Source organism: Trachypithecus francoisi, unplaced genomic scaffold (genome assembly GCF_009764315.1).
Source record: "Trachypithecus francoisi isolate TF-2019V2 unplaced genomic scaffold, Tfra_2.0 Lachesis_group20, whole genome shotgun sequence".
NCBI classification, from domain to species: domain Eukaryota; kingdom Metazoa; phylum Chordata; class Mammalia; order Primates; family Cercopithecidae; genus Trachypithecus; species Trachypithecus francoisi.
Genome location: NW_022681466.1, coordinates 70,312,276 through 70,339,484, shown reverse-complemented (window position 1 = coordinate 70,339,484; position 27,209 = coordinate 70,312,276). Strand labels below are relative to the sequence as shown.

The 27,209-nt window shown below is 54.6% G+C and overlaps 2 protein-coding genes across 3 annotated transcripts; both read left to right on the top strand.

Annotated features, from left to right (window-relative positions):
* The first annotated feature begins 12,156 nt into the window (after window positions 1-12,156).
* On the top strand, window positions 12,157-27,206 carry DPH1 (diphthamide biosynthesis 1). Of its 2 annotated transcripts, none has more exons than XM_033185137.1 (13): window positions 12,157-12,288; window positions 16,175-16,327; window positions 16,450-16,513; window positions 18,643-18,764; window positions 19,201-19,358; window positions 19,507-19,628; window positions 22,742-22,810; window positions 23,210-23,366; window positions 23,497-23,597; window positions 24,436-24,514; window positions 24,825-24,965; window positions 25,139-25,246; window positions 25,941-27,206. In XM_033185137.1, the coding sequence occupies exons 1-12, from the start codon at window positions 12,228-12,230 to the stop codon at window positions 25,226-25,228; spliced, it is 1,317 nt and encodes a 438-aa protein (XP_033041028.1). In that variant the 5' UTR covers window positions 12,157-12,227; the 3' UTR covers window positions 25,229-25,246; window positions 25,941-27,206. The 2 variants fall into 2 exon arrangements, with proteins under 2 accessions (XP_033041028.1, XP_033041027.1); XM_033185136.1 differs by having other exon boundaries at window positions 23,494-23,597.
* Window positions 25,253-26,752, top strand: OVCA2 (OVCA2 serine hydrolase domain containing). Its single transcript, XM_033185138.1, has 2 exons — window positions 25,253-25,602; window positions 25,941-26,752. The coding sequence occupies exons 1-2, from the start codon at window positions 25,419-25,421 to the stop codon at window positions 26,438-26,440; spliced, it is 684 nt and encodes a 227-aa protein (XP_033041029.1). The 5' UTR covers window positions 25,253-25,418; the 3' UTR covers window positions 26,441-26,752.
* Window positions 27,207-27,209: the final 3 nt, after the last annotated feature.

Genomic DNA, 27,209 nt, shown 5'->3' with positions numbered 1-27,209 from the left:
CCTAGCACTTTGGGAGGTGGAGGCAGGCAGATCACAAGATCAGGAGTTTGAGACCAGCCTGGACAGCATGGTGAAACCTAGTCTCTACTGAAAATACAAAAATTAGCTGGGCATGGTGGCATGCATCTGTAGGCCCAGCTACTCGGGAGGCTGAGGCAGGAGAATAGCTTGAACCTGGGAGGCGGAGGTTGCAGTGAGCTGAGATCGTGCCACCGCATTCCAGCCTGGGTGACAGAGGGAGACTGTATCTCAAAAAAAAAAAAAAAAGGTCAGGCTGGGCGCAGTGGCTCACACCTGTAATGCCAGCACTTTGGGAGGCCGAGCTGAGCAGATCACTTGAGGTCATGAGTTCAAGACCAGCTTGGACAGGGTGAAACCCTGTCTCTATTAAAAATACAAAAATTAGCCAAGTATGGTGGCACGCACCTGTAATTCTGGTTACTTGGGAGGCTATAGGGGAATCTCTTGAACCCAGGAGATGGAAGTTGCAGTGAGCCAAGATCACACCACTGCACTCCTGCCTGGGCAACAGAGCAAGACTCTGTCTCATAAAAAACAAAACAAAACAAACAAACAAAAAAAGAAGGCCAGTCTGACATATTCACTCATACAAGCATTTGGTGGCACTGAACCTTCAGATCTGAGCTAAGGCTCTGGGCTTGGGCTTCCAGAAGCTTCAGGTGTCGTGGGAGAGGAAAGACCCACAAATCATCTTAGAGTTTGACAGAAGTCACAAAGACTGAGAAAGGGCTCTGCTAGCGCTGCCAGGGACTATGGGATAATCAGGAAACAGTCACAGAAGAGGTACCCTTGGAGTTAGGTCTTGAGAGCTGAGTTCACCACATTGAGAAGGGGGAAGGGCATTCCATGCAGATGCTTGAAGGTGAGAAGTAACCTTGTTCTGAAGATGAATAAGATTGGTCCTTGCTGAGGACCATAGGCTCACATCTATAATCTCACCGCTTTGGAAGGCTGGGGTGGGAGGATTGCTTGAGGCCAGGAGTTTGAGAGCAGCCTGGGCAACACAGTGAGACTCCATATCTATTTCAAAAAAATGTTTAAAGATAAAAAAAGATTGATGGCTGCTACTCTGGGCACACTGCCCATGGCCACAGGAGCAGTTAAAAACAACGAAAAAAGATTGGTCCTTCTTGGGGTAGGAACAGAAGGTGAGGCATTCCTTCTCTTAGCCACCAGCTGCAAGGCAGTGCTGACGCCACTGCCTGCCTGAGCCCCCTACACTGGGAGCTTAAGAGGTCCTCTTGTCAGTACACCGAGGCCCGGAGAGGATGAACAACTTGCTCAATGTCACATCACAGATCAACGATAAAGTGTGGGCCTGACTCAGGGCCTGAATGTGGGATAATCCTCCTTCCACCTCCCCAAGCCGCCTCCCCATGACCCCCTAGCCCACAAACTCTAGCATCTTAGGAAAAGTTGGCTGGGGCTGGGCGTGAGTGTGAGAAGCAGAGTTATTTCAGGCCTCAGGAGGGCTGGGTGCTGCCTTGGAGTCCAGCCAGGGGGTGGGGATGAGTGAAGGCGGGTGTTGTGGTGTAATGTGGGGGTGCGCTGTGCCCGCCTTCTTGTCAGGCAGTAATTACTCAGACTGCTGAGTGACTCAGGCAGGGAGACCCCCACAGACAGATGGAGGTGTCCTCGGCCCAAGCTGAATGGCAGCCCCCAGTGTCCTGCACTAGGGGGTCTTGAGGATGATTTCTCACGGCTGTTCTTCACGTCCAGTTCTCCTAGACATCATCTGGCTTCCTAATGGGTGCCAGAGCAGTTCATTAGGCACAGTGGATACGGGGCGATGTTACAAGAGGATGGGACCTTTGCCATCAACAGGCCCCACCTCTGATGAGGGAAAGGTCCCAAGGGATATGGCGCCTGCTAGGGAGAGGCCATTGCTCAGTTGGAGCCAATCCTTTCCCCTTGAAACTCGAAGCTGCAGCCAGAGCTAAGGCTGTCCACAGGCTGGGCAGTGGTGTCCTGAGAAAGGAGAGGCTGAGTGAGCTCCTGGAATTCAGGTCTTGCACCTGGGGATCCGGAGAAGATGAGGGGAGATGGGAAGGTCCAGTCTGGATGCTTATCGAGTTGAGGGGAGTGTTCCTGGGACCCACAGTGGTCACGTTTCTGTCTAGAGCTACCTGTCCTAAGAGTGCTGATGGCCTGAGGTGCAGAGCACTGACCCTTGGTGATCACTCCCCGCCTGCCTGGCCATTCCTCCTCCCTGGGCAGCCTCCCAGGCAGGGCCTGTCTCTGGCTGCTTGTTTTCACTTCTCCCTGCACCTTAATTAGGGGTTTCCAAGCAGGGAGGGCCTCTGGGGGAGCCCGAGGCCACAGAGCTGACTTAAAGGGCTAGCTGTGCTCACAGCACCACCACACAGAGAAGAGGATGCTAGGGGACTGGGTAGACCTTCCGCCCTGACAGACCATTGTTCTGCAGGACATCTGCTGAGGGCCAGTCCTGCAGGTACTTTGCTCTTCCAAAGGTCAAAGCCGTTTCACTGGCTATCTTCTCTTTGGGGTCTCCTGGGCTCTGTCAGTGATCAGGAGAAAGACGAGCCCTGAGGGGCAGGGCAAAGGTTGGCCAGGGTCCAGAAGGGTTAGACATCACAGTCCTCAACTGCCCACCCTCCCAGGAAAGCACCCTCAGGCTGCGGGCCTGCCCCAAAACTGCAGTTTCCCCCATGTGAACCTTCTACAGGGTCTACACGGTAGATTCTAAAGGTGATAAGGGCTGGGTGCAGCGGCTCACGTCTGTAATCCCAGCACTTTGGGAGGCCAAAGTGGGAGGATTGCTTGAGTCCAGAGGTTCAAGACCAGCCTGGGCAAAACAGTGAAACCTTATCTCTACTAAAAACAAAAAACAAAAAACAAAAAACTTAACTGAACGTACGCTTGTGGTCCTGGGTACTCAGGGGGCTGAGGCAGGAAGATGGCTTGAGCGCAGAAGATTGAGACTGCTGTGAACAATGATCGCACCACTGCACTCCAGCCTGGGCGACAGACCAAGATCCTATCTCAAAAAAAAAAAATTTTTTTAAGGTGATAAGGGCGATCCAGAAACCTGCACCAAGACTCTTAACTTGGAGTTAGGCTGGTGGTCCCTGAGTTCTGTCCTGCCGGACAGTGGGGGTCCCCTAGGTAGGGAACGTGGCCCCACACGGCGGCCGGGTGACCGGCCACCGCTTACCAGGAGGGGGAAACTGGCAGGGGGTCTGAAGGAAGATCTGGTGGGTGTCCCCCTTCACAAGACTCGGCCTGCAAAGCTCGTGCAGGGAGTTAGCACATAGGAGAGCTCTGGTCCGGGAGTGGCAGGCTCGTGCACGGCCAGGGAGAGGAGTGGGAGACTGAGTCGCAGGGAGAGGGCAACTGCAGTGGTCGGGGACCACTAGGGAATTCTGAGTCCCGGTATTCTGGGCTGGGGTGGAGCTCCGTATAGCCCCGCCCCTAGCTCCTCCTTTATGGCCCCTCCCAGCGGGTATCCCCGCCCCCCGCTGACCCATCGGCGATCCATCGCAATGCCTGCGCTCTCTGCGTTCTTCCAGCGCTGTCTTTTCAGTATCACGTGCGCAGGCAAGTGATGGCGGCGGTGGTTGCGTTGGCGTCAGCGGAGCAGGGCGGCCGAAACGGCCCTGGCAGAGGTGGGTGCTGCAACGCTGTGCCCTCCAGACCTCGCATCTCGGGGCGGGCCCCCCCAGTTAGGGACAGGACCAACACCCTTTAACTGCGGCAGCGTCTTTCTCCTCTAGACCCCGCTGTTAGTCGCCTTAGGCCGCTGTCACCAGCTGGGGGTCGCTGTCAACCGGAGCCCAGGGGTAGCAGTCTTTTGCAGCTTTAGGGCGCGACCGAGAGCAGCCCTTAATCCTCAAATCGGAAACTACAGCCTTGCCTTGGCGAGCAGACGGACGCAGGAAGATTGACGGATAAAACGGACTGGACGGGGAGGGAAGGGCCAGGCCAGTTGCAGCGGGCATTTTACCAGTGCGCCCTCAGGGAATGTTTTCAGGGAAGAGGCACAAGGTTTCATTCGCCAGGCATTAACTGAGCGCCCACCGAATGCCAGGCCTGCGCTGGTGCAGGTATTGGGATCAGAGATCTCAGGCTACTGGGGGAATGTTAATGTAAACATATAGCCTTGTGATAAAGGAGGAGGTGCCTCCTGGCCCCTGGGACACATTGAAGGGCTAATGTTAGCAGCTCCTACACCCCAACTGTTATGCCCAGACCGTTTATTCCCCGAAGAAGACCACCAGAGTCCAGAGTCAAAGCCAAGCGGCAAGGATGTTATTTTTTTTTTTTTGAGACGGAGTCTCGCTCTGTCGCCCAGGCTGGAGTGCAGTGGCCGGATCTCAGCTCACTGCAAGCTCCGCTTCCGGGGTTTACGCCATTCTCCTGCCTCAGCCTCCCGAGTAGCTGGGACTACAGGCGCCCGCCACCTCACCCGGCTAGTTTTTTTTTTTTTATTTTTTAGTAGAGACGGGGTTTCACCGTGTTAGCCAGGATGGTCTCGATCTCCTGACCTCGTGATTCGCCCGCCTCGGCCTCCGAAAGTGCTGGGATTACAGGCTTGAGCCACCCCGCCCGGCCGGCAAGGATCTTTAATGCAAGTTCGAACTTGGTCCCTCCGTTCTACAACATACAAGAGGGCCCCGAATGATGCATGTGCGCGCTTTTTATAGCCCGATGCATACAGGATATGTAAGGTTACAGAGGTACAAAGGAATTCTTTTGGTTGCAGCATCACAACTGGTAATTGGTTAATATTTTAAGTTATACAATTAACAGTTTTCTATTCCCGCGCATTTAGTAAAACTACAAACGGTTGTGACCTTATCAGGGGCTCTCTAGGTGGTGTTTCTGAGGTGTGTGTGTGGGGGGTGTGTTTGTGTTGGGCTCAGGAAGTTGGGACAAAATAGAGGAATGTGTTTGTACTGGGCCCAGGACTAAGATATGTGGCAGACACCGGTAATTAGAACAGAACAGAGCAGGACAGAGACTTTCACAACGTTTGTCCTTACAATGTCTGGAGTCTATCGATAACCTAATCGGTTAGTTCCAGGGTCGATCTTTAACTAGGCTCAGGGCGCCGCCCGGGCTGTTTGCCTGTGGACTTCATTTCTGCCTTTTAGTCTTTTCATTTGATCTCTTTCATTCCTCCCTTTCTCAGGTACATCTGCAGCCAATCTTGGGTCTTATAAGTCTGATTCTGTTTCAGCGTTTACAGGTTGGTATTGGGCTCTGAGGACTATGAGCTGTATGGTGTCAAACCTTTCCCTGACAAACCGCAAAATTCTGTTAATCACACAAGGTCCTACGGTAAACAGAAATAGTAGACTTAGCAGGGGTCCAAGGAAGAGGGCTAACAGGGGAAACATAGAGGAATTCCACCATTGATTTGCAGCTGAGGCAAAGTGCTGTTTTCTCATTTCTATGCTTAACTTACGTAACTGTTGGACCCGGTTCTCTACAAGCCCTGATTCATTTACATAGAAGCAACAGTCTTCTTTCAGGAACATACATGTACCACCTTTTTCAGCAGTGAGTAGGTCTAGGGCCCTCTGGTTCTGCAAGGTCACCTGAGCTAGGGATGTGAGCTGTCACTGAAGGGAGGCAAGGGACTCAGCTGACTCCTCCATGGCCGCGGCAAATTGTTGGTACAATTTGTTGCTTTCTATGAGGGTGTGACCTAGGGCTCCCCCTGCCGGTCCGGCCGCAATGAGGGATGATGTGAGGGAGATTTCCGCAATGAGGGGGAGAAATATTGCTCGTGGAGGTCTCGGTCTAGGGGCTGGGTGAATAGCAGTACTAGTCCAGTTACCGGTATACCCCAGGAACACGCCGGCAGTTAGTAGAGTTAACCGGGGAACTAATGTGACAGGAAGACACAGTAGGTTGGTAACAGAGGGACCAGGTAGATTCTTAGATAATGTTCCATTACACCAGAAGAATATGCCCGGCGGGGCTCGTAGGGTGGTTCTAGGGGGCGTTACAGTGATGTTGCAGAGGCTGGAGTTAGTGCCTGAAAAACAGTAGGGAAACTTTTCCTGACTGGGGTTTAGGTACAGTGGTACATTAAGAATGGGGGCGTTCGTGAGATTCTGAAAGTCCCTAGTTTGGGTGGAGGATTCCCATGGCAGAGGGACAGCGGTTAGTGGTGGATGCCCAAGGGTGGCACACAGAAAGCAGCCAGACAAGCCGTGAAGTCCTGTAAGGTTAGCAAGTTCTAATCCTTCTTGTAATAATTCTAACCAGGAGAAAGGGCGTAATTCTTTTTTTTTTTTTTTGAGGCGGAGTCTCGCTCTGTCGCCGGGACTGGAGTGCAGTGGCCGGATCTCAGCTCACTGCAAGCTCCGCTTCCCGGGTTCACGCCATTCTCCTGCCTCAGCCTCCCGAGTAGCTGGGACTACAGGTGCCCGCCACCTCGCCCGGCTAGTTTTTTTGTATTTTTAGTAGAGACGGGGTTTCACCATGTTAGCCAGGATGATCTCGATCTCCTGACCTCGTGATCCGCCCGTCTCGGCCTCCCAAAGTGCTGGGATTACAGGCTTGAGCCACCGCGCCCGGCCAGGGCGTAATTCTTGTGTCAAGTCTGTCTTCCTGTCGTTGGATATCCCCATGGACCAGGGGCCGTACTTGAACTAGGCCACGTGGAGGAAGAGGAATAGTATACAGCCCCATGTTGAGGCGTGGTCCAGTGGGAGTTCCAGGGGTCCTTAACTATCCAAGTGTAGATGCCGCCTCTATCCTGCTGGTAGAAGTTCCACCCGGATTGCTCGTTCCACCCTCTGACTGAGTGCATTTTGCAGTAACTGTAGGGGCAGACTGCGTTTTGGTGCCACCAATAGTGTTTACAATTGTACTCAGTCTGATCAAACTCAAAGCATATTGTTGGTACCACAGGTTTGGCTATCTGAAAACCAGTAAAATCTAGCAAAATTGGGGCACTGCACCCTGAGGAGGGGCAGTCAGCACTGGCCAATAATTTCGCGGGCTTATGAGGTTGCCCAGGGTGGGTTCGATTTTCATAAAGCCAGAACCTCCAGACAAAGGGATTAGAAACTGGTTTTGTGTTTGCCCCAGTGGCCACTAGGGTGACTAACATTAGGGTTAGACTACCTAGCTGCATGTTTGCAGTGAGCTATGCTGCCGGCGCAGGGTGAGTTTTAAGGGGTTGTTCTTAGCTTTGTCCACAGTCCACGTGGTCGGTGCTTCAGTCGCTGCCGTGATGGGTCCGAAAAGGTCGGAGGCTGGGTCCACCGGTTTGACATGGGTGTAGTGGATCCACGACGCGATGCCTTCTACCTTCAGGGCGGTGGGTGTGGTTAGGAGTACTTGAAGCGGTCTCTTCCACCGGGGCTCCAAGGTTTCTTGCCGGTGTCGCTTGACCAGGACCCAGTCTCCCGGCTGGCACGGAGGGGTGTCGGTGGAGGTCCGGTCTCATACAGTTCCTTCAGCTTGGGCCAGACTTCCTGATGAATTTTCTGCAAGGCTTGTAGGGAAAACAAGAGTTCAGAGACATTTTCTGTTTCAGATTTGAGCAGATCATCTTTTAGGCTGGGAACCAGGGGTGGGGGTCTGCCATACATGATTTCATAAGGGGTAAGGCCCAGTCTGTAAGGGGTATTACGGGCCCGGAACAGAGCGTAAGGGAGAAGGACCACCCAATTAGCGCCAGTCTCCATAGTCAATTTGGTTAAGGTCTCCTTTAAGGTCCGATTCCTTCGCTCTACCTGTCCTGAACTCTGGGGCCTGTAAGCGCAATGTAATTTCCAACTAGCCCCAAGGATGGAAGCCAAATCCTGACTCACCTTAGCAACGAAGGCCGGCCCATTATCTGACCCTATCTGGATGGGAAAGCCATACCTGGGGAGGATATCTTCCAGAATTTTCTTTGCTACAACCTGAGCAGTTTCTCTTTTGGTTGGAAATGCTTCAGTCCACCCTGAAAAGGTATCTACAAAGACAAGTAAGTACCGATACCCGTTTTTTTCTGGCTTTACCTCAGTGAAATCTACTTCCCAGTAGATACCGGGCCTGGTTCCCCTGAGCCTTGTTCCTGCAGCAGCCTGGGATTGGGGATAGGCGTTGCTAAGCTGGCAGACTTTGCAACTCGTCACAATGCTGCTGGCCGTTTCCGCTATGCGTCTGATCTTGAGCTTGGAGCGTCTAATCAGGTCCATCATCCGCCGGGCACCCAGATGGGTGGTTCGGTGGATGTGTTCTAACACTTGCTGTCCTAATTTTTCTGGTAGGATAATATGGTCATTAGTATCAGTCCACCACCCATTCTGGATCTGTTTCAGGGGAAGTTTCTCGATCCACTGGAGATCTTGTTCTGAATAATCGGGGTGATATGGCAGGTCCCGGGGGCCCGGATCAGGGAGCTGGGTGCAAGGAGTTGACTGGGAGCCTTTGCCACACTCCTTGCAGTTTGGTCTGCCAGAAAGTTGCCTTGAGCAGTTGGAGTGGTTGGCTTCTGGTGCCCTGGGCAATGTACAATAGCCAATTTTTCTGGTTTCCATAGGGCTGCTAGCAGGGCTAGGATCTCTTGCTTATTTTTTATCTCTTTTCCTTCAGCCGTTAGCAACCCTCGCTCCCTGTAAATGGCCCCATGTATGTGTGCAGTTTCCTCCCTGCCCCTAAGGTAAGAGCTTGGGTGAGCGCTATCAGTTCGGCCCTCTGGGCCGATGTCCCCGGGGGCAGGGGTTCCGCCCAGATTACCTCAGTCTCTGAAGTCACGGCTGCTCCAGCATACCTCTGGCCTTGGTGTATGAAGCTGCTCCCATCGGTGAACCAAACGAGGTCAGCGTCAGGAAGTGGGCGGTCCTGCAGATCCTCTCGAACTCCGTGCACCTGGGCTAATATCTCGGTGCAATTATGGAGCGGGGCGTCCAGGTCCGGGTTGGGCAGTAGCGTGGCAGGGTTTAAGGTTGTTGGGGGCAGGAAAGTTATTCTGAGGGGGTTTAATAGTAGTCCTTGGTAGTGGGTGAGCCGGGCGTTGCTTATCCATCGGTTAGGCGGCTGTTTGAGTACACCTTTGATGGCATGTAGGGTAACGACCCGTAATTCTTGTCCTAAGACAAGTTTATCAGCATCTTGTACCATCAGGGCCGTGGCTGCGATCATTCGGAGGCAAGGGGGCCACCCGGCAGCCACCGGGTCTAATTTCTTTGACAGGTAGGCGAGTGGCCTCCGCCACGGGCCTAAGTTCTGAGTTAGCACCGCCTTGGCGACACCCTTGCTCTCATCCACGTATAAGTGGAAGGGCTTAGTGACGTCAGGTAGTCCCAGTGCAGGCGCAGAGAGTAGGGCGGTTTTAATCTGTTGGAAAGCCGTCTTGGCTTCTTCTGTCCAATTAAATGGCTGCTGTCCCCGGGTTGCCTGATATAAGGGTTTAGCCAGCTCCGCGAACCCAGGTACCCACAGTCTACAAAATCCCGCCGACCCCAGGAATTCCCTTACTTGTCGGGTGGATTGTGGCCTGGGGATCTGCAGAACAGTCTGCTTCCGGGCGTCTGTTAACCAGCGCCGCCCTCCTTTTAGCAGGTACCCCAGATATGTTACTTCTGGTTTACAGATTTGAGCTTTCTTTGCAGAGGCCCGGTAGCCTAGACTCCCTAGAGCTTGTAAGAGGCCCTTGGTCCCTTGGAGGCAAGCTTCTCGGGTCTCTGCTGCAATCAGGAGGTCATCAACATACTGTAGTAAGGTTATTTCAGGGTGTTTGCGTCGGTACTCACCCAGGTCTTCATGGAGGGCCTCATCGAACAGGGTGGGAGAGTTTTTGAATCCCTGAGGCAGTCTGGTCCATGTCAGTTGGCCGCTTATGCCCCTTTCAGGGTCAGTCCACTCGAAGGCGAAAAGCTTTTGGCTCTGAGGGGCTAAAGGCAAACTGAAGAAGGCATCTTTCAAATCTAAAACAGTGTACCATTGGTGTTTAGGGTTTAGAGTACTCAGGAGGGTGTACGGGTTAGGCACAGTTGGATGTATGTCCATAACCCTCTTATTGACTTCTCTTAAGTCTTGCACAGGTCTGTACTCCCCGCTATTAGGTTTACGTACCGGCAACAAGGGAGTATTCCAGGGTGAGTGACAGGGCCGAAGGACCCCTTGGTCGAGGAGCCGACGGATGTGGGGCGTAATTCCTTCTTTGGCCTCTAGGGGCATCGGGTATTGACGTACCCGAGCAGGATCTGTCCCAGGCTTGAGTTCGACAAACAAGGCAGGACGGTGTTTCGCTAGTCCTAAGCCTCCCGTTTCTGCCCAGGCTCCTGGATATTGCTGGAGCCAGGTCGCTATGTCCTGGTCAGGGGCCGCCTGCTCCTGGTGGAGCCAGTACTCATCTTCTAAGGTTATGGTCAGGACGGGCACAGGCTGATTTTGGGAATCGGTCACGATGGGCCCCTCAGGGAGGAAATGGATCTGTGCTCCCATGTTAGTCAGCAGGGGACAGGGGCTTTCAGGGATAACCAGGAAAGAGTGGGTTACATTCTTGGCTCCGAGATTTACTGTTCTTTGTGTCGTCCAGGGGTACTTCTTAATTCCTGTGGCCCCTTGTACCCACGAGGACTTGGAGGATAATTTTCCATCAGTTTCAACTAGGACTGAGTGCTGTGCTCCCGTATCGACCAAGAACTGAACTGGGGACCCCTCCACTTGCAAGGTTACCCTGGGTTCGGGGAGGGGGACCGAACCCCGTCTTCCCTAGTCCTCGTTTTGAGTGACTAGTACGGACGGGTGTAGGCCTAGGGGGTCCCCGTCCTTGTTGTTTCTTTTTGGGGCAGTCTCTTGCCCAGTGGCCAACTTGTTTACAGTAGGCACATTGGTCTTTGCTCAGGTTGTTATATCTGGGGGACCGCTTAGGTTGGGTGTTCTCTGGCTGTAGATGCTCTTTTTGTACAACCGCTGCCAGGACCTTGGTCATTTTTTCCTCTGGAGTATCTCTGTTATTGTAAACCCGCTGGGCTATCTGAAGAAGGTCCTGAAGCTGTTTTCCCTCTAAGTCTTCTAATTTCTGGAGCTTCTTTTTAATATCTGGGGCTGCCTGATTTACAAAAGACATCACAACAGCTGCCTGAATTCCTGGGGCCTCTGGGTCTATGGCAGTATACTGCCTAAAAGCCTCTATTAGTCTTTCTAAGTAGCTAGCCGGGCTTTCTGTCTTTCCCTGCAGAACAGAGTATACTTTAGCCAAATTGGTGGGCTTGCGAGCAGCTGCCCAGAGACCTGCCATTAGAGTCTGGCGATAAAGGTGTAGCGGCCCCTTACCTTCTGCCGTGTTGTAATCCCATGCCGATCTGGTCAGAGGAAAAGTCACATTTATGAGGTCGGGGTTGGCATTCGGTTGACCGTCGTCCCCTGGGACCAGCTTTCTAGCTTCTACCTGTATTCTCTCTCGCTCCTCCGTTGTGAACAAGATTCAGAGGAGCGGCTGACAATCATCCCAAGTGGGCTGGTGAGTGAACATGACACTATCCAGTAAGGCCATTAAATCTTTGGGGTTGTCTGAAAACCGAGCACTCTGAGTCTTCCAATTATATAGATCACTGGTGGAGAATGTCCAGTACTGGAGCCTAGGACTTCTTGAGTGCAGAAGATTGAGACTGCTGTGAACAATGATCGCACCACTGCACTCTAGCCTGGGTGACAGACCAAGATCCTATCTCAAAAAAAAAATTTTTTTTAAGGTGATAAGGGCGATCCAGAAACCTGCACCAAGACTCTTAACTTGGAGTTAGGCTGGTGGTCCCTGAGTTCTGTCCTGCCGGACAGTGGGGTCCCCCTAGGTAGGGAACGTGGCCCCACACGGCGGCCGGGTGACCGGCCACCGCTTACCAGGAGGGGGAGACTGGCAGGGGGTCTGAAGGAAGATCTGGTGGGTGTCCCCCTTCACAAGACTCGGCCTGCAAAGCTCGTGCAGGGAGTTAGCACATAGGAGAGCTCTGGTCCGGGAGTGGCAGGCTCGTGCACGGCCAGGGAGAGGAGTGGGAGACTGAGTCGCAGGAGAGGGCAACTGCAGTGGTCGGGGACCACTAGGGAATCCTGAGTCCCGGTATTCTGGGCTGGGGTGGAGCTCCGTATAGCCCCGCCCCTAGCTCCTCCTTTATGGCCCCGCCCAGCGGGTATCCCCGCCCCCCGCTGACCCATCGGCGATCCATCGCAATGCCTGCGCTCTCCGCGTTCTTCCAGCGCTGTCTTTTCAGTATCACGTGCGCAGGCAAGTGATGGCGGCGGTGGTTGCGTTGGCGTCAGCGGAGCAGGGCGGCCGAAACGGCCCTGGCAGAGGTGGGTGCTGCAACGCTGTGCCCTCCAGACCTCGCATCTCGGGGCGGGCCCCCCAAGTTAGGGACAGGACCAACCCCCTTTAACGGCGGCAGTGTCTTTCTCCTCTAGACCCCGCTGTTAGTCGCCTTAGGCCGCTGTCACCAGCTGGGGGTCGCTGTCAACCGGAGCCCAGGGGTAGCAGTCTTTTGCAGCTTTAGGGCGCGACCGAGAGCAGCCCTTAATCCTCAAATCGGAAACTACAGCCTTGCCTTGGCGAGCAGACGGACGCAGGAAGATTGACGGATAAAACGGACTGGACGGGGAGGGAAGGGGCCAGGCCAGTTGCAGCGGGCATTTTACCAGTGCGCCCTCAGGGAATGTTTTCAGGGAAGAGGCACAAGGTTTCATTCGCCAGGCATTAACTGAGCGCCCACCGAATGCCAGGCCTGCGCTGGGTGCAGGTATTGGGATCAGAGATCTCAGGCTACTGGGGGAATGTTAATGTAAACATATAGCCTTGTGATAAAGGAGGAGGTGCCTCCTGGCCCCTGGGACACATTGAAGGGCTAATGTTAGCAGCTCCTACACCCCAACTGTTATGCCCAGACCGTTTATTCCCCGAAGAAGACCACCAGAGTCCAGAGTCAAAGCCAAGCGGCAAGGATCTTTAATGCAAGTTCGAACTTGGTCCCTCCGTTCTACAACATACAAGAGGGCCCCGAATGATGCATGTGCACGCTTTTTATAGCCCGATGCATACAGGATGTGTAAGGTTACAGAGGTACAAAGGAATTCTTTTGGTTGCAGCATCACAACTGGTAATTGGTTAATATTTTAAGTTATACAATTAACAGTTTTCTATTTGTTCCCGCTCATTTAGTAAAACTACAAACGGTTGTGACCTTATCAGGGGCTCTCTAGGTGGTGTTTCTGAGGTGTGTGTGGGGGGGGTGTGTTTGTGTTGGGCTCAGGAAGTTGGGACAAAATAGAGGAATGTGTTTGTACTGGGCCCAGGACTAAGATATGTGGCAGACACCGGTAATTAGAACAGAACAGAGCAGGACAGAGACTTTCACAACGTTTGTCCTTACAATGTCTGGAGTCTATAGATAACTTAATCAGTTAGTTCCGGGGTCGATCTTTAACTAGGCTCAGGGCGCCGCCCGGGCTGTTTGCCTGTGGACTTCATTTCTGTCTTTTAGTTTTTTCATTTGATCTCTTTCACAACGACCACTAGGGACTTGTCAGAGGAGGATCTGTGATGGGCCTAGGAAGCCTAGGCTGATTGTCCAAGGCTTTTGAAACAACTGACCAAAAACCATAGCAGTGGTAACGTTCAAATCTGGTCTCAGGGTCCCGGCCTGCCAGACTAGATCTCCACTGGACCATCCCCACCTCCGCCCACACAGTGGGTGAAGCCTCCCCTCTGGGCGGATCCCTCCTATCATAGCGTGGGGCCCTGGCAGAAGTTGTGGAACACAGTACAGTCTCAATACATATTCGTTGAATAAGTTAATTTCTTCCCTTTTCATATCCTTAGACTGTCTGGCTCCTAAAGAGATATGGGGGTTGAACTAAGCTTAATGTGGGGTCAGGGCATAGTGGCTTACACCTTTAGTCTGAGCACTTTGGGAGGCTGAGGAGGATTGTGTGAGCCCAGGAATTCCACACCAGTCTGGGGGACCCTGTATGCACAAAAAAATTAAAAAATAGCCCTGCGTGGCCGGGCACAGTGGCTCACACCTGTAATGCCAGCACTCTGGGAGGCAGAGGGGGGCAGATCACCTGAGGTCAGGAGTTCAAGACCAGCCTGGCCAACATGGTGAAACCCCGTCTCTACTAAAAATACAAAAATTAGCCAGTCCTGGTGGCACATGCCTGTAATCCCAGCCACTTGGGAGACTGAGGCAGGAGAATTGCTTGAGCCCGGGAGGCTGAGCTTGCAGTGAGTTGAGATCGCGCCACTGCACTCCAGCCTGGCGGACAGAGTGAGACTCTGCCTAAAAAAAAAAAAAAAAAAAGCCGTGTGTCTTGGCACGTGCCTGTGGTCCTAGCTACTGGGGAGGCTGAGGTGGGAGGATTGTCGATTGAGCCCAGGAGGTCGAGGCTGCAGTGTACCATGACTGCGCCCCTGCACTCCAGCCTGGGTGATGGAGTGAGACCCTGCCTTAAAAAATAATAAGCTGAACTGTGGGGAACAGGGTGAGACCAGAGTAAGGGCTGCAGTCTTGCTAAGCGCTACGGTTTCCCCTTTACTCCAGGAGTTGTAATTATGTATAAACCTGTCTTTGCTAGACTGCTGGTCCCTAAGGGACAAGGTCACTTTTCTGTCCTTACTGGTACGTCCACCACCCTGACTCAAGTGTTCTTTCCATCCTTCCTGATTTAAGAGTAAGGAGGAGCAATGGGACAGCTAAGTCCGTGTACGATGTTTATTTCCCTTTTAAATGAGGAGAGGTAAGCATGAAAGAATTAACCAATGTGGCTGTAGTCAGTGGGATTCGGAGTAAGGAGGGTAGTCTTTTAAGTTAGCATTCATGTGTAATGGTTTGCTTATAGACCTCATATCTAGAAGCTCAAAACTTCAAGGTATCCTCAGGAGGTGGGAGAGGGGAGACATTCTCCCAGGCTGGCTGGGCTGGCTAGACTGACTCTTGGGTTTTCCTCAGGGCTGTTCTCTATCAAGGAGCAGTATGTGGACTCAGACTCATTCTTTGCTCCTTAGCCCCCTGGTGTCACCTCTACTCTCCTGAGGAAGAAGGTGAGCCATATTCTATTCATGGGCTCAAGTCTTCCATTCCCAGTAATCTCACAACATGTAAATTACACTGGTTACCTTCTGGCTTAATGAATTGTCTCTACCTTCGGGATGAATTCAGTGACAACGAAAGCTGGGCCAACCCCCTTGGTGTCTGGATCTGGCCCTTAAACTCGGTGGAGTTAACAGCTTAGCTGGGTCTTGTTACTGAACTCAACTTGGGTCTCCCCGTCCTCACAAAGCAAAGCCAAATACTGACATTGAGGTTTGCAGGGAGAGAACAAGCATTTATGGTAAGGCGCCAAGCAGGGAGACTGGGCAGCTAAGGCTTAAGACCTAAACTCCCTGATGGCTTACAAGCAAAGGGTTTTTATTTTTTAAATTTTATTTATTTATTTATTTATTTATTTTGAGATGGAGTCTTGCTCTGTTGCCCAGGCTGGAGTGCAGTGGCGCAGTCTTGGCTCACTGCAAGCTCCGCCTCCCGGGTTCACGCCCTTCTCCTGCCTCAGCCTCCTGAGTAGCTGGGATTACAGGCGCCCGCCACCACGCCCAGCTAAGTTTTTGTATTTTTAGTAGAGATAGGGTTTCGCCTTGCTAGCCAGGATGGTCTCAATCTCCTGACCTCGTGATCCGCCTGCCTCAGTCTCCCAGCACTTTGGGATTCCAGGCGTGAGCTGCCGCCTGGCTTTTTTAAAGGCTGGGCTGCAGGCGGTCTTTAAAGTGAATTAAGGGCTGGGGAATTTCTGGAAGTTTCTTACCTACTTTCTGGCTTCAGTCTGTCTTAGGTCTTACATGACAGCAATTAGTTGGCATTTTTCATCTGGTGGGGGGTCCTGGTTTCTGAAAAACGACTTAGGGATATATGTCAAGATGTTATCTTTAGTTCCTATGGGGAACCAGACATCTCATGACTCTGACTTGAGTGACTGTTGTTTATTATCTTCTTGTTTAGCAAGTTACTGACTTCCCTAATTGCTGGTTATAGGGCTAGCTAAGAGGCCTGGGACTTTTCTTGAGATGACTCAAAATTTTTTATTTCTGTGCTTGAGTGGGGGCACCGACAGACCCTGAAAAGGGGTCCCTATTCCACCTCAGTCTGGCTGCAGCCAAAGACAGACACCAGCTCAGGCCTTGTATCCATTCTAGTTCGGGCCCCTCGGGGCCGTGTGGCCAGTCAGATCCCCCCTGAGATCCTGAAGAACCCCCAGCTGCAGGCGGCAACCCAGGTCCTGCCTTCCAACTACAACTTTGAGATCCCCAAGACCATCTGGAGGATCCAACAAGCCCAGGCCAAGAAGGGTGAGCCCGTGATCCTTGAGCTGGGGTGGGGGTGGAGGGGCTGCCTGGCCCGGATGGGACAGCATCCCCCTTGCAGCCCCTTCCTAGCCCTCCACGTCTCACGTCTTTGCTTTGTCTCACAGTGGCCTTGCAAATGCCGGAAGGCCTCCTCCTCTTTGCCTGTACCATTGTGGATATCTTGGAAAGGTGAGGCTTGGGACCCTGAAGAAGAGGCTGAGCCAGGCTGCTGCCATCCCCTACGCTCATTACCCGGGTGGGTCATGCCCTGGTGGCGGACATGTTTTCCTTCTGGACCTCCGCCGTCCCCCTTTCCCTCCCACAGCCACGCACACACTAAGGGAAAACCCGAAACAAATCTCCAGCTTGCTGAGGCCCTGCGTGTCCCTGCAACTCTCTCCTCCCTAAACATTTGGGACAGAGAAAGAGACCAATCCCAGTGTCTTCAAAGCTGCACCCAGAACAGGTGGTAGGACCCAGGGAGGAACCTGAGAATTCTCCAAGCTACCCCTGAAATGTGCTGAGTGGTCAGTGAGAGGTCTGCCGGTGGGCGCGGCGCGGGCACCTTTTCCTCGGGCACATTTGGGGAAGTAGAGCAAGGATGGGTTTGGAGCACGGAGGTGTCCGGGAGAAGGTATTCAGTTCCTCTACATCCTACCCCTGTCACTCTAAGTTTCTGCAATACAATGAGCCATCCTTGGTGGGGAGGGTGAGAGCTTAGCCATCTGGAACCAGCACAGGAACAGGGGAGAGGAACGAAGAAAGGGGAGGTCATCCCATGCTGGGAACCTCCCACTCCCCTGCTGCCCCATCCCCTCCCCTGTTCCTCCTTCCCCTCCCCTGCTCCCCCCTCCCCCTTCCCTCTTGCCCCCTCCCCCTCTCCCCCCTCTGCCTCCCCTCCTGCTCCCCTCCCCTCCCCTCCTGCTCCCTCCCCTCCCCTGTTCCTCCTTCCCCTCCCCTGTTCCTCCTTCCCCTCCCCTGTTCCCCCTTCCCCTCCCCTGCTCCCCCATCCTCCTCCCCTGCTGTCCCATCCTGCTCTTCCCTCCCCTGCTCTCCCTCCCCTGCTCCCCCTGCCTCCCCTGTTGCCCCTCCCCCTCCACTGTTGCCCTTCTCCTGCTCCCCCCTCCCCTGCCGCCCCTCCCCCTCCTCTGCTCCCCCCTCCCCCTCCCCTGTTGCCCCCTCTCCCTCCCCTGCTGCCTCCTCCCCGCCAATCCTTTTACCACAAACTCACTTCCCTGCTCGTACCCTCTTGCCCCTTGGGGATGCTCTCTGGGGCTCAGGCCAATTTGCATACATTTTAATCTATAAAAAATTAAGTGCTCTGGCTGACTCAGATGCCTGGGCTGCATTCTAAGGAGCTGAATAATCTGCTTCTGGGCACAGCCTGATTTGGGGAAGGGGGTGGAGGAGGGGGTGAGTAGCAGGAGCTCAACTCTTCCAGTGCCACAGCCCCAGGGGAAGGATGGGGAGACCCCAGTAACTGAGCCAGGCTCCACACCCCAAGTGTGAGTCTCTTCCAAGGAAGAGGGGGTTCTCCTCCATTCCTAACGTAAGTTTAGGGGTACAGGGTCTTCCCCACCCACATCTTCCCCACCCACGTCTTCCCCACCCACCCCCTCCCCCAGTGATTCTGGCCTGGCAGCCGATCCCACGGCAGTGTTCTGGCCACAGCCTCCTCTTCCTGAGGCAGGAGGCGTGTAGGTGGCGCCATGTGCTGTGGGGGACCTGTGCCTGGGTCCCCCCGTCCTGGGCACTAAGGGCCCTGCCTGTGGTGGGGAGGGAGTGGGGGTCCAGGCGAGAGGGCTTTGCCTGTGGTGGGGAGGGAGTGGGGGCCCTGCCTGTGGTGGGGAGGAAGGTGGGGGTCCTGTGGTGGGGAGGGAGTGGGGGTCCAGGCGAGATGGGGACTGGGTGTATCCATACAGCCACACCTATGCCCACCGCAGCACTCAGCATGGGAGTGAGGACCTTTGTGTGTGTGTGCGTGCTCACTGCTCTGGGTGGGTGAGTCAGGGCAGGGGGCATCTGTCTTTTGAGCCCATGTGTGCCAGACTGAGGGCTGGGGTCCCTCCTGCAGCCTGAGCCTGGGCAGAGGAATGAGGGTCCTCGTGCAGCAACAGTTCCAGGAGCGGTTGCCAGGCTGGGGGAGGTGGCAGCTGTGCCCCTCCTACTCTTTGTTGGCAGAAGTGGCAGCTGCCAACCCAAGGAACTGGAGAAGTAGAGAGAGAGGAGCTGGGCCCTGAGACACCCTCCCAGCATTGGGTCTCTCCCACCCCACTCCCTGTGTCCCTGTCCCACTGTCCCCCCCACCCCCCCGACAGGTTCACGGAGGCTGAAGTGATGGTGATGGGTGACGTGACCTATGGGGCTTGCTGTGTGGATGACTTCACAGCGAGGGCCCTGGGAGCTGACTTCTTGGTGCACTACGGCCACAGCTGCCTGGGTATGGCGGGGCCAGGACGTCTGGACGGTGGCGGGGCTGGCAGGGAGGCAGGCTGCACACTCATCTTCCCCATGGCAGTGGCTTCTTGTCCTGCTTGGAGACATGAGGTCCCTCCTGGTTTCTGGGGTGGCCTCTGCCTGCCTGCTCTGCAGGTAGATCTTTCCTTTGGATTTGGTTGCCTTGGCAACTGTGCTGTGTCCCAGATGCGGGTGTTTGAAAGGCTGCTGGTCGTAGAGCAGGCCAGGCCCTGGCCGGGTGACAGAGACGTCCGATTGAGAAGGAGCTTCTAGGGGACCCCTGACCCCCTCTTCTCCTACCCTGCCCTTTTACCCCCAGGCTGAAGCCACTGGGCCTGGTTGCTCAGAGACCTGAGCCTGGGCCAGGCCCTCTGCTGCTCCTGCCTCCCAAACAGCCCCTGAACTCCTCCCTCCCGCAGTTCCCATGGACACCTTGGCCCAAGACTTCCGGGTGCTGTACGTCTTTGTGGACATCCGGATAGACACTACTCACCTCCTGGACTCTCTCCGCCTCACCTTTCCCCCAGCCACTGCCCTTGCCCTGGTCAGCACCATTCAGTTTGTGTCGACCTTGCAGGTGAGTGGCACGAGGATCCTCGGCCTCCCGCAGGGTGGACAGCAGCCACTCTCTGGCTGTTGCTGGATCCCCAGGTGCTCCAGGCTGTTTCTCAGCCCTGGCTCTCCTGCCCCAGCCACTGGCTTCCCTTCCCTCGTCATTCCTACAGGCAGCCGCCCAGGAGCTGAAAGCTGAGTACCGTGTGAGTGTCCCACAGTGCAAGCCCCTGTCCCCTGGAGAGATTCTGGGCTGCACATCCCCCCGACTGCCCAAAGAAGTGGAGGCCGTTGTGTAAGTTAAAAATGGGGGCCAAGTAAGTCCTAGAGACATGAGTGTATCCTGGGAGGGAGCCTGAGGTTCATCATCCAGGAAGGAAATCACATCTAATGTTCCTTACCTGCTCAAGGTCACACTGCAAGGTGGGGACCAAACAGGGACCAGACTTGAGGTTTACTGTCGCTTTCTCCATTGCCCAGTCCACCACCCAGAAGGCTGTGCAGGGTGGGGGCAGGAGTCAGAGGGCCTGATGTGGGGGATGAGGGTGGGCTGGAAATGGTGGGAATGTAATTGGAGAAGATGGATGGGCACGCCCAGGCTGCAGCCCCATTAATTTACCATCTGGACAGCTAACAAGCAGAAGCAGTGTGTCTCCTGCCGCCTAATTATTTTAGGTAATGGAAATGCTTAATGTTGTGTGAATGCAGCCAGCCTGAGAGCCGACAGCTCCCCCGACTGGGACCAGGGAAGGGAGCCCCCGTTCCTTACTAATGTCTGGGAGGGAAGGGCACTCCCTGACTCAGTCCTACCTCTGGGGCTTCGGAGGCTGTTACCACAGGCCTGACATCCCTGCCCCTAGACAGGTCCACATCAGGGCCTTCCCCAGCCCAGACCTGGCAGCCCTGCCCCCTGAGCCGAATTCCCCCTGTGCCTGCGCCACTCAGTTTCTACCCTTGGGGGCTTCAAAGTGTATGTTGGAGGGAGGGACACCCTGAGTGTTAGCCATTCATCAGAATGAAGTGTGGTCTCCAAGAGGGAGAGAAGGAGCTGCCACAGGCAGGTTATCTTCCACACTCTGGAATCTTCAGGGCTGGGAAGCTACTGTCACGGACAGCATGTCTGCGGGCACACTTGGTACAGCCTGGGGTGGAGCCTCAGATCCACTGCTTCCTCACTGTTTAATATTAGGCAAGTCTCTTAACATCCCTGAGCCTCAGTTGTATCTTCTGTAAAATGGGTATACTATATGTATCTTGGAGGATGAGTAGACAGGACTGCGTGAACTAATTCACTTCAGGTACTTAGTCTATGCCTGGTACATAGAAGGCACAAGTCCAATAAACAGTAGCTGTTGGCCGGGCGTGGTGGCTCATGCCTATAATCCCAACACTTTGGGAGGCCAAGGCAGGAGAATTGCATATGTCCAGGAGTCTGAGACCAGCCTGGGCAACATAATGAAACCCTGTTCTCTCCAAAAAAAAAAACGAGAAAGGAAAAAGAAGGAAGAAAAATTGGCTGGGTATGGTGTCCATGCCTGTAGTCCCAGCTATTCAGGAGGCTTAGGTGAGAGGATCGCTTGAGCCTGGGAGGTCGAGGCTGCAGTGAGCCATGATTGAATCACTCAGGCTCGGCGACAGAGTAAGACCCTGTCTGAAAACAACAACAACAAAAAAATGAAAAGGAGGTAGCTATTGTTATAACTCAGTAACTGGGCCCAAGAGCTAGTTTGTGCAGAAAGTAGCCGTTGTATGCCCTGCAACCTCATGTACAGCATAGATCAGAGGTCCCCAACCCCTGGTCCCATGGCCTGTTAGGAACCCTGCCGCACAGTGGAAGGTGAGGGTGGGCCAGCCAGCATGACCGCCTGAGCTCCACCTCCTGTCAGATCCACCGCGGCATGAGATTCTCGTAGCGCAAACCCTGTCATGACCGGTGTGTGAAGGTTCTAGGTTGCATGATCCTTATGAGATTCTTTTTTTGTTTTTTTGGGTTTTTTTTTTGGTTTTTTTTTTTTTTTTTTTTTTTTTTTGAGACGGAGTCTCGCTCTGTCACCCAGGCTGGAGTACAGTGGCCGGATCTCAGCTCACTGCAAGCTCCGCCTCCCGGGTTTACACCATTCTCCTGCCTCAGCCTCCCGAGTAGCTGGGACTACAGGCGCCCGCCACCTCACCCGGCTAGTTTTTTGTATTTTTTAGTAGAGACGGGGTTTCACCGTGTTAGCCAGGATGGTCTCGATCTCCTGACCTCGTGATCCGCCCGTCTCGGCCTCCCAAAGTGCTGGGATTACAGGCTTGAGCCACCGCGCCCGGCCCCTTATGAGATTCTAATGCCTGATGATCTGAGGTGGGACAGTTTCATCCTGAAACCATCCCCCACTCCCACCCGTGTCTGTGAAAAACTGTCTTCCACAGTGCCAGAAATGTTGGTTACTTGAACACTACTGTCCACATCTGTATTGAGCTTGTAAAGGAGAATACGTTCCCCAACTTCCAAATGAGGATCTCTAGAACCCCAGGTGGCCTCACCATGGCCGGGCTGCTCCTTCACGCTTCCCTAGAAGCTTGGGGTGGGACAGTTCTTAGATTCTGCATTATGTAAATAGAGTCATCCAATTCAAACTCCTTATCTCACATGTGAGAAAACCAAGGCTCCAAGAGGTGAAATGATAGCTTGTTCCAGTTTACACAGAGTCACAGCACAGCTAGCCGTGAACTCAGTCCTCTGGACTTTTTTTTTTTTTTTTTTTTTTTTTTTGAGGCGGAGTCTCGCTCTGTCTCCCGGACTGGAGTGCAGTGGCCGGATCTCAGCTCACTGCAAGCTCCGCCTCCCGGGTTTACGCCATTCTCCTGCCTCAGCCTCCCGAGTAGCTGGGACTACAGGCGCCTGCCACCTCGCCCAGCTAGTTTTTGTATTTTTAGTAGAGACGGGGTTTCACCGTGTTAGCCAGGATGGTCTCGATCTCCTGACCTCGTGATCCACCCGTCTCGGCCTCCCAAAGTGCTGGGATTACAGGCTTGAGCCACCGCGCCCGGCCTGGACTTTTTTTTTGAGACAGTCTCGCTCTGTTGCCCAGGCTGGAGTGCAGTGGTGCGCTCTCGGCTCACTGCAGCCTCTGCCTCCCGGGTTCAAGTGATTCTTCTGCCTCAGCCTCCCCAGTAGCTGGGACTACAGGTGCATGCCACCATGCCCAGCTAAGTTTTTGTATTTTTAGTAGAGACGGGGTTTCACCTTGCTAGCCAGGATGGTGTTGATCTCCTGACCTCGTCATCCACCCGCCTCGGCCTCCCAAAGTGCTGGGATTACAGGCGTGCGCCACCATGCCCGGCCAGCCCTGTGGACTTCTAAACCAGCGAGTGCCTCTTCTGCTGCCCCAAACCACACTTACAGCCTCCTTTCCACCCCTGCAGGTATCTTGGAGATGGCCGCTTCCATCTGGAGTCTGTCATGGTTGCCAACCCCAATGTCCCCGCTTACCGGTATGGGCTGGGCCGGGCTGGGCTGACCAGCTGGTGTGGGGTGAGATTCCCTGCCACTGAGGCCCTCAATGGGTTGCATCCCCATTTCCTGGCCACTAAGCCACCAGCCCTAAGGGTCTGAGGCACTTGGGCCCTGGATCTGGGCATTAGTTCCAGGGCTGCTGTTGCCTACCCGTCTCCTGGGGTTTCCACTGAGATCCTAAAGCCGCCGTCTCTTGTGTTTGTCCCAGCTGTGGGACAGGTCTTCCTCATGACAATCCCCGCCCTTGCCTCTGTTCCTCATGACCTGCGTGGGGCCTAAAGGTTCAGGAGCCCTATCACGGGGCTGAGTCAGGAGCTGTGTGCACAGTCGTCGTCCCCACGGTGGCTGCACGGTGGCCCCGACTGCTGCTTTTCCAGGTATGACCCGTACAGCAAAGTCCTGTCCAGAGAGCACTATGACCACCAGCGCATGCGGGCCGCTCGCCAGGAAGCCATAGCCACCGCCCGCTCCGCTAAGTCCTGGGGCCTTATTCTGGGCACTCTGGGCCGCCAGGGCAGTCCTAAGATCCTGGAGGTGAGTGGGCTCAGGACAGCCTCTGGAGGAGGGCAGTGGCTGGGAACACAGCTGGGAAAACCTGTAGGCCACAGGTTCAGCTTTGGCTGCTTGACCAGGTGACCCCCACCCTGTCTCCCTCTCCCAACAGCACCTGGAATCTCGACTCCAAGCCTTAGGCCTTTCCTTCGTGAGGCTGCTACTCTCTGAGATCTTCCCCAGCAAGCTTAGCCTACTTCCCGAGGTGGATGTGTGAGTTTCCCCACCTTACGTGCTTGGCTATGACCGGTAAAGAAGCTTAGAAGCTGGGTCTTGCCCATCTCGTCTTGAAGGCTGGAGCCAACAGGAATTGCTTCCATGGCCATGGAATTTATTTATTTATTAATTAATTAATTAATTAATTAATTAATTATTTGAGACGGAGTCTCGCTCTGTCGCTCAGGCTGGAGTGCACTGGCCGGATCTCAGCTCACTGCAAGCTCCGCCTCCCAGGTTTATGCCATTCTCCTGCCTCAGCCTACCGAGTAGCTGGGACGACAGGCGCCCGCCACCTCGTCCGGCTAGTTTTTTGTATTTTTTAGTAGAGATGGGGTTTCACCGTGTTAGCCAGGATGGTCTCGATCTCCTGACCTCGTGATCCACCCGTCTCGGCCTCCCAAAGTGCTGGGATTACAGGCTTGAGCCACCGCGCCTGGCCTGGCCATGGAATTTTAATGTTTACAGAGACCTCCCTGGGAGGGCTAACTGGGTCATCCCTACTTTGGGACTCTGGGGGCTCAGAGGCAATGGCAGCATCACGTTTGTCCTTGTGTGATGCGTTTGAGTGGTGGCTGACACCTGCCCTGTACCAGGCACTAAATTTGGTTCTGGGGATACTATCACCAGTGAGCTGCCCTGGAAAGCTGTCGGCAGAGGAAACAGGAGAAAACACACAACAATACGGTATTCCAAACAATAGTGGGTCACTGTTTTTACTTTAGGATTCATAAAGCCTGTTAATGAATGGGTGTGCTGGGGCACTGTCATGGTCTTCAGCATGCTGCTGGCAGGGGAGGCCCTTCCTAGGGTCTGACCTGGCTTCCCTTTTCAGGTGGGTGCAGGTGGCATGTCCACGTCTCTCCATTGACTGGGGCACAGCCTTCCCCAAGCCGCTGCTGACACCCTATGAGGTAACACCAAGCTCTGGGAGAGAGAGGGCTTTAGACGTGGTTCTCAAAGGCGAGGTCCGCAGTGGAGTGGTGTGGGTGGGCAGCATTTCGCTATGTTCATAGATTCCGGAGGCTGACTGTCTCCATTTCTCCAACGGAGTCACCTCCTAGCTGTGTAGCCTCAGGCAAGGCCCTGAACCTCTCTGAACCACACATTTCCCTTCTGTGGTAGGGGACAGTGTGCCCTTCACAGGCCGTCGTGAGGACTGAATTCAGTAATCCAGGAGCAGAGAAACACTGGCAAATGTGATTGTCCGCTCCCCTCCCCTAGGCGGCCGTGGCTCTGAGGGACATTCCCTGGCAGCAGCCCTACCCGATGGACTTCTACGCTGGCAGCTCCTTGGGGCCCTGGACGGTGAACCACGGCCTGGACCGGCGTCCCCAGACCCCGGGCCGACCCGCGCGGGGGAAGGTAGGCGGGGGCTGCCAGGAGGGAGGAGAGACCGCGCTTGGGCACTGTCCGCCTCCCTGGCGACACGAGCCGAGGCCGCCGCCCTGCGATCGCGGCGGGAAATGCACAGGAGCGGAGCGGAGGGAAATGCAGGGTAGCAGAAACGAGACCCTGACCAAAGTCTGCAACCTCAGGTGCAGGAGGGGTCCACGCATCCCCCTTCAGCCGTGGCTTGCGAGGACTGCAGCTGCAGAGACAAGAAGGTGGCGCCGCTTGCTCCTTGACAAGCTCCGGGGCCTCAGGTATCCGCCCTTGCTCTGGCTGCGCCCCGCTCTTTGCCGTTGTCATGGGAACGCCTTGGCGCTCCGAGGCCCGCCTTCCGGGTGTTGCGGACGGTTGGCCCCGCCCTTTGCATTCTACTTCCGGTCGGGGAAAGACCGCTTCCGGTGCTTCCGTCGCTCCTTGCCTGTCATAATGGCTGCGCAGCGACCCCTGCGGGTCCTGTGCCTGGCGGGCTTCCGCCAGAGCGAGCGGGGCTTCCGCGAGAAGACCGGGGCGCTGAGGAAGGCGCTGCGGGGTCGCGCCGAGCTCGTGTGCCTCAGCGGCCCGCACCCGGTCCCCGACGCCCCGGGCCCCGAGGGCGCCACATCAGACTTCGGTGAGACAAACCCTGCTCCGGAAATACACTGTTTTCTCCCTCGTTTCGTCCCCTCGACACCCCTCAGCATCCCCCACCCCGCGTCCACACCCTTCGTTTCTCGCCGCCCATACCCTCTTGCTCAAACTGCAGCCTGTCCTCCCAGGCTTCCGCCTTCGTCGTCTTCCTCCGCTGTCTCCTGTTCAGGCCAGTCCATTCCCCGCCTCTCATTCCCCCAGACTTTCGCCTCGATTCCCTCTCTTTTCCTGTCATCTGGAACCCTCCCGCCCTTTCTCATTTCTTTCCTTTCTGGAGCCTCCCATGCCCTAATCCCATCCTCTTTCCCCATATCGCTGTAGGGTCCTGCCCTCCAGAGGAGCAGCCTCGAGGCTGGTGGTTTTCAGAGCAGGAGGCGGACGTTTTCTCCGCATTGGAAGAGCCCGCCCTATGCAGGGGCCTGGAGAAATCCCTGGGGATGGTGGCACAGGCACTCAACAGGCTGGGGCCTTTTGACGGCCTTCTTGGTTTCAGCCAAGGGGCTGCGCTAGCAGCCTTTGTATGTGCCCTGGGCCAGGCAGGCGATCCCCGCTTCCCCTTGCCACGGTTTATCATCTTGGTATCTGGTTTCTGTCCCCGGGGCCTTGGGTTCAAGGAATCCATCCTGCAGAGGCCCTTGTCACTGCCTTCACTCCATGTTTTCGGGGACACTGACAAAGTCATCCCCTCTCAGGAGAGTATGCAATTGGCCAGCCGATTCCCCGGAGCCATTACCCTCACCCACTCTGGTGGCCACTTCATTCCAGCAGCTGCATCCCAGCGTCAGGCCTACCTCAAGTTCTTGGACCAGTTTGCAGAGTGAAAGATCAAGCAACATCTCTGCTCCTACATCCAGCCCCTCTTGGGGTGGCCTCCATCCTCTGTGCCCTCCCAGGGCCCTCCACTGCTGTGAGTGCGTCTCCCCAGGACCAGTTAAGAGACAACTATCAATTCTTGAGACCTAAATTATATGGGCCCTGCCTTGTATTGAAGAAAAGGGGAGCACAAGGCCTTAATGGACATTGACTTGTGAACCTCAAACATGAAAATGGAGAGCCCTGGATTAGGAGGGTGACATGGGGAAGACAGAGGCTGGCACCATGGTGACTGCCACATAATAAAGTGGTGATTTGGATTTTGAGCATCTTTTTCCAAGTACACAATTTTATAATGGAAGTCGGTTTCTTGGCCATCTACATGGTCTTCTGGGCAGCACCAAGCAGGGAGATGTTTCCCGTTGTGAGTCCCAGGACAAGCTCCTGCATGGGTGCACATACTGACACGTTATTGGTGGAAGTTTGAAGGCCCAAACTGAAGGGAAGGAGGCCTCAGTGGCACAATCAGGGAGGAATATACATCTGAAAAGTTTTGGGAAGACATGACCTGCAAGGCTGCCTGAACCACAGTAATTCAGTCTTCTCTACCCAGATCACCGAGAGTTGTGTGCTGGTCTTCTCTCAAAACCTGGCTGTGTTCCCTGCTTCTCCCTAAGTGCTCTAACCTCGCTGAACTATGAGCTTGAAGGGTGGTTGATGCCAGACCTTGGGTGGAGGCCAGAGATAGTACAGAATGAACAGCCTCTTCCTAAATTG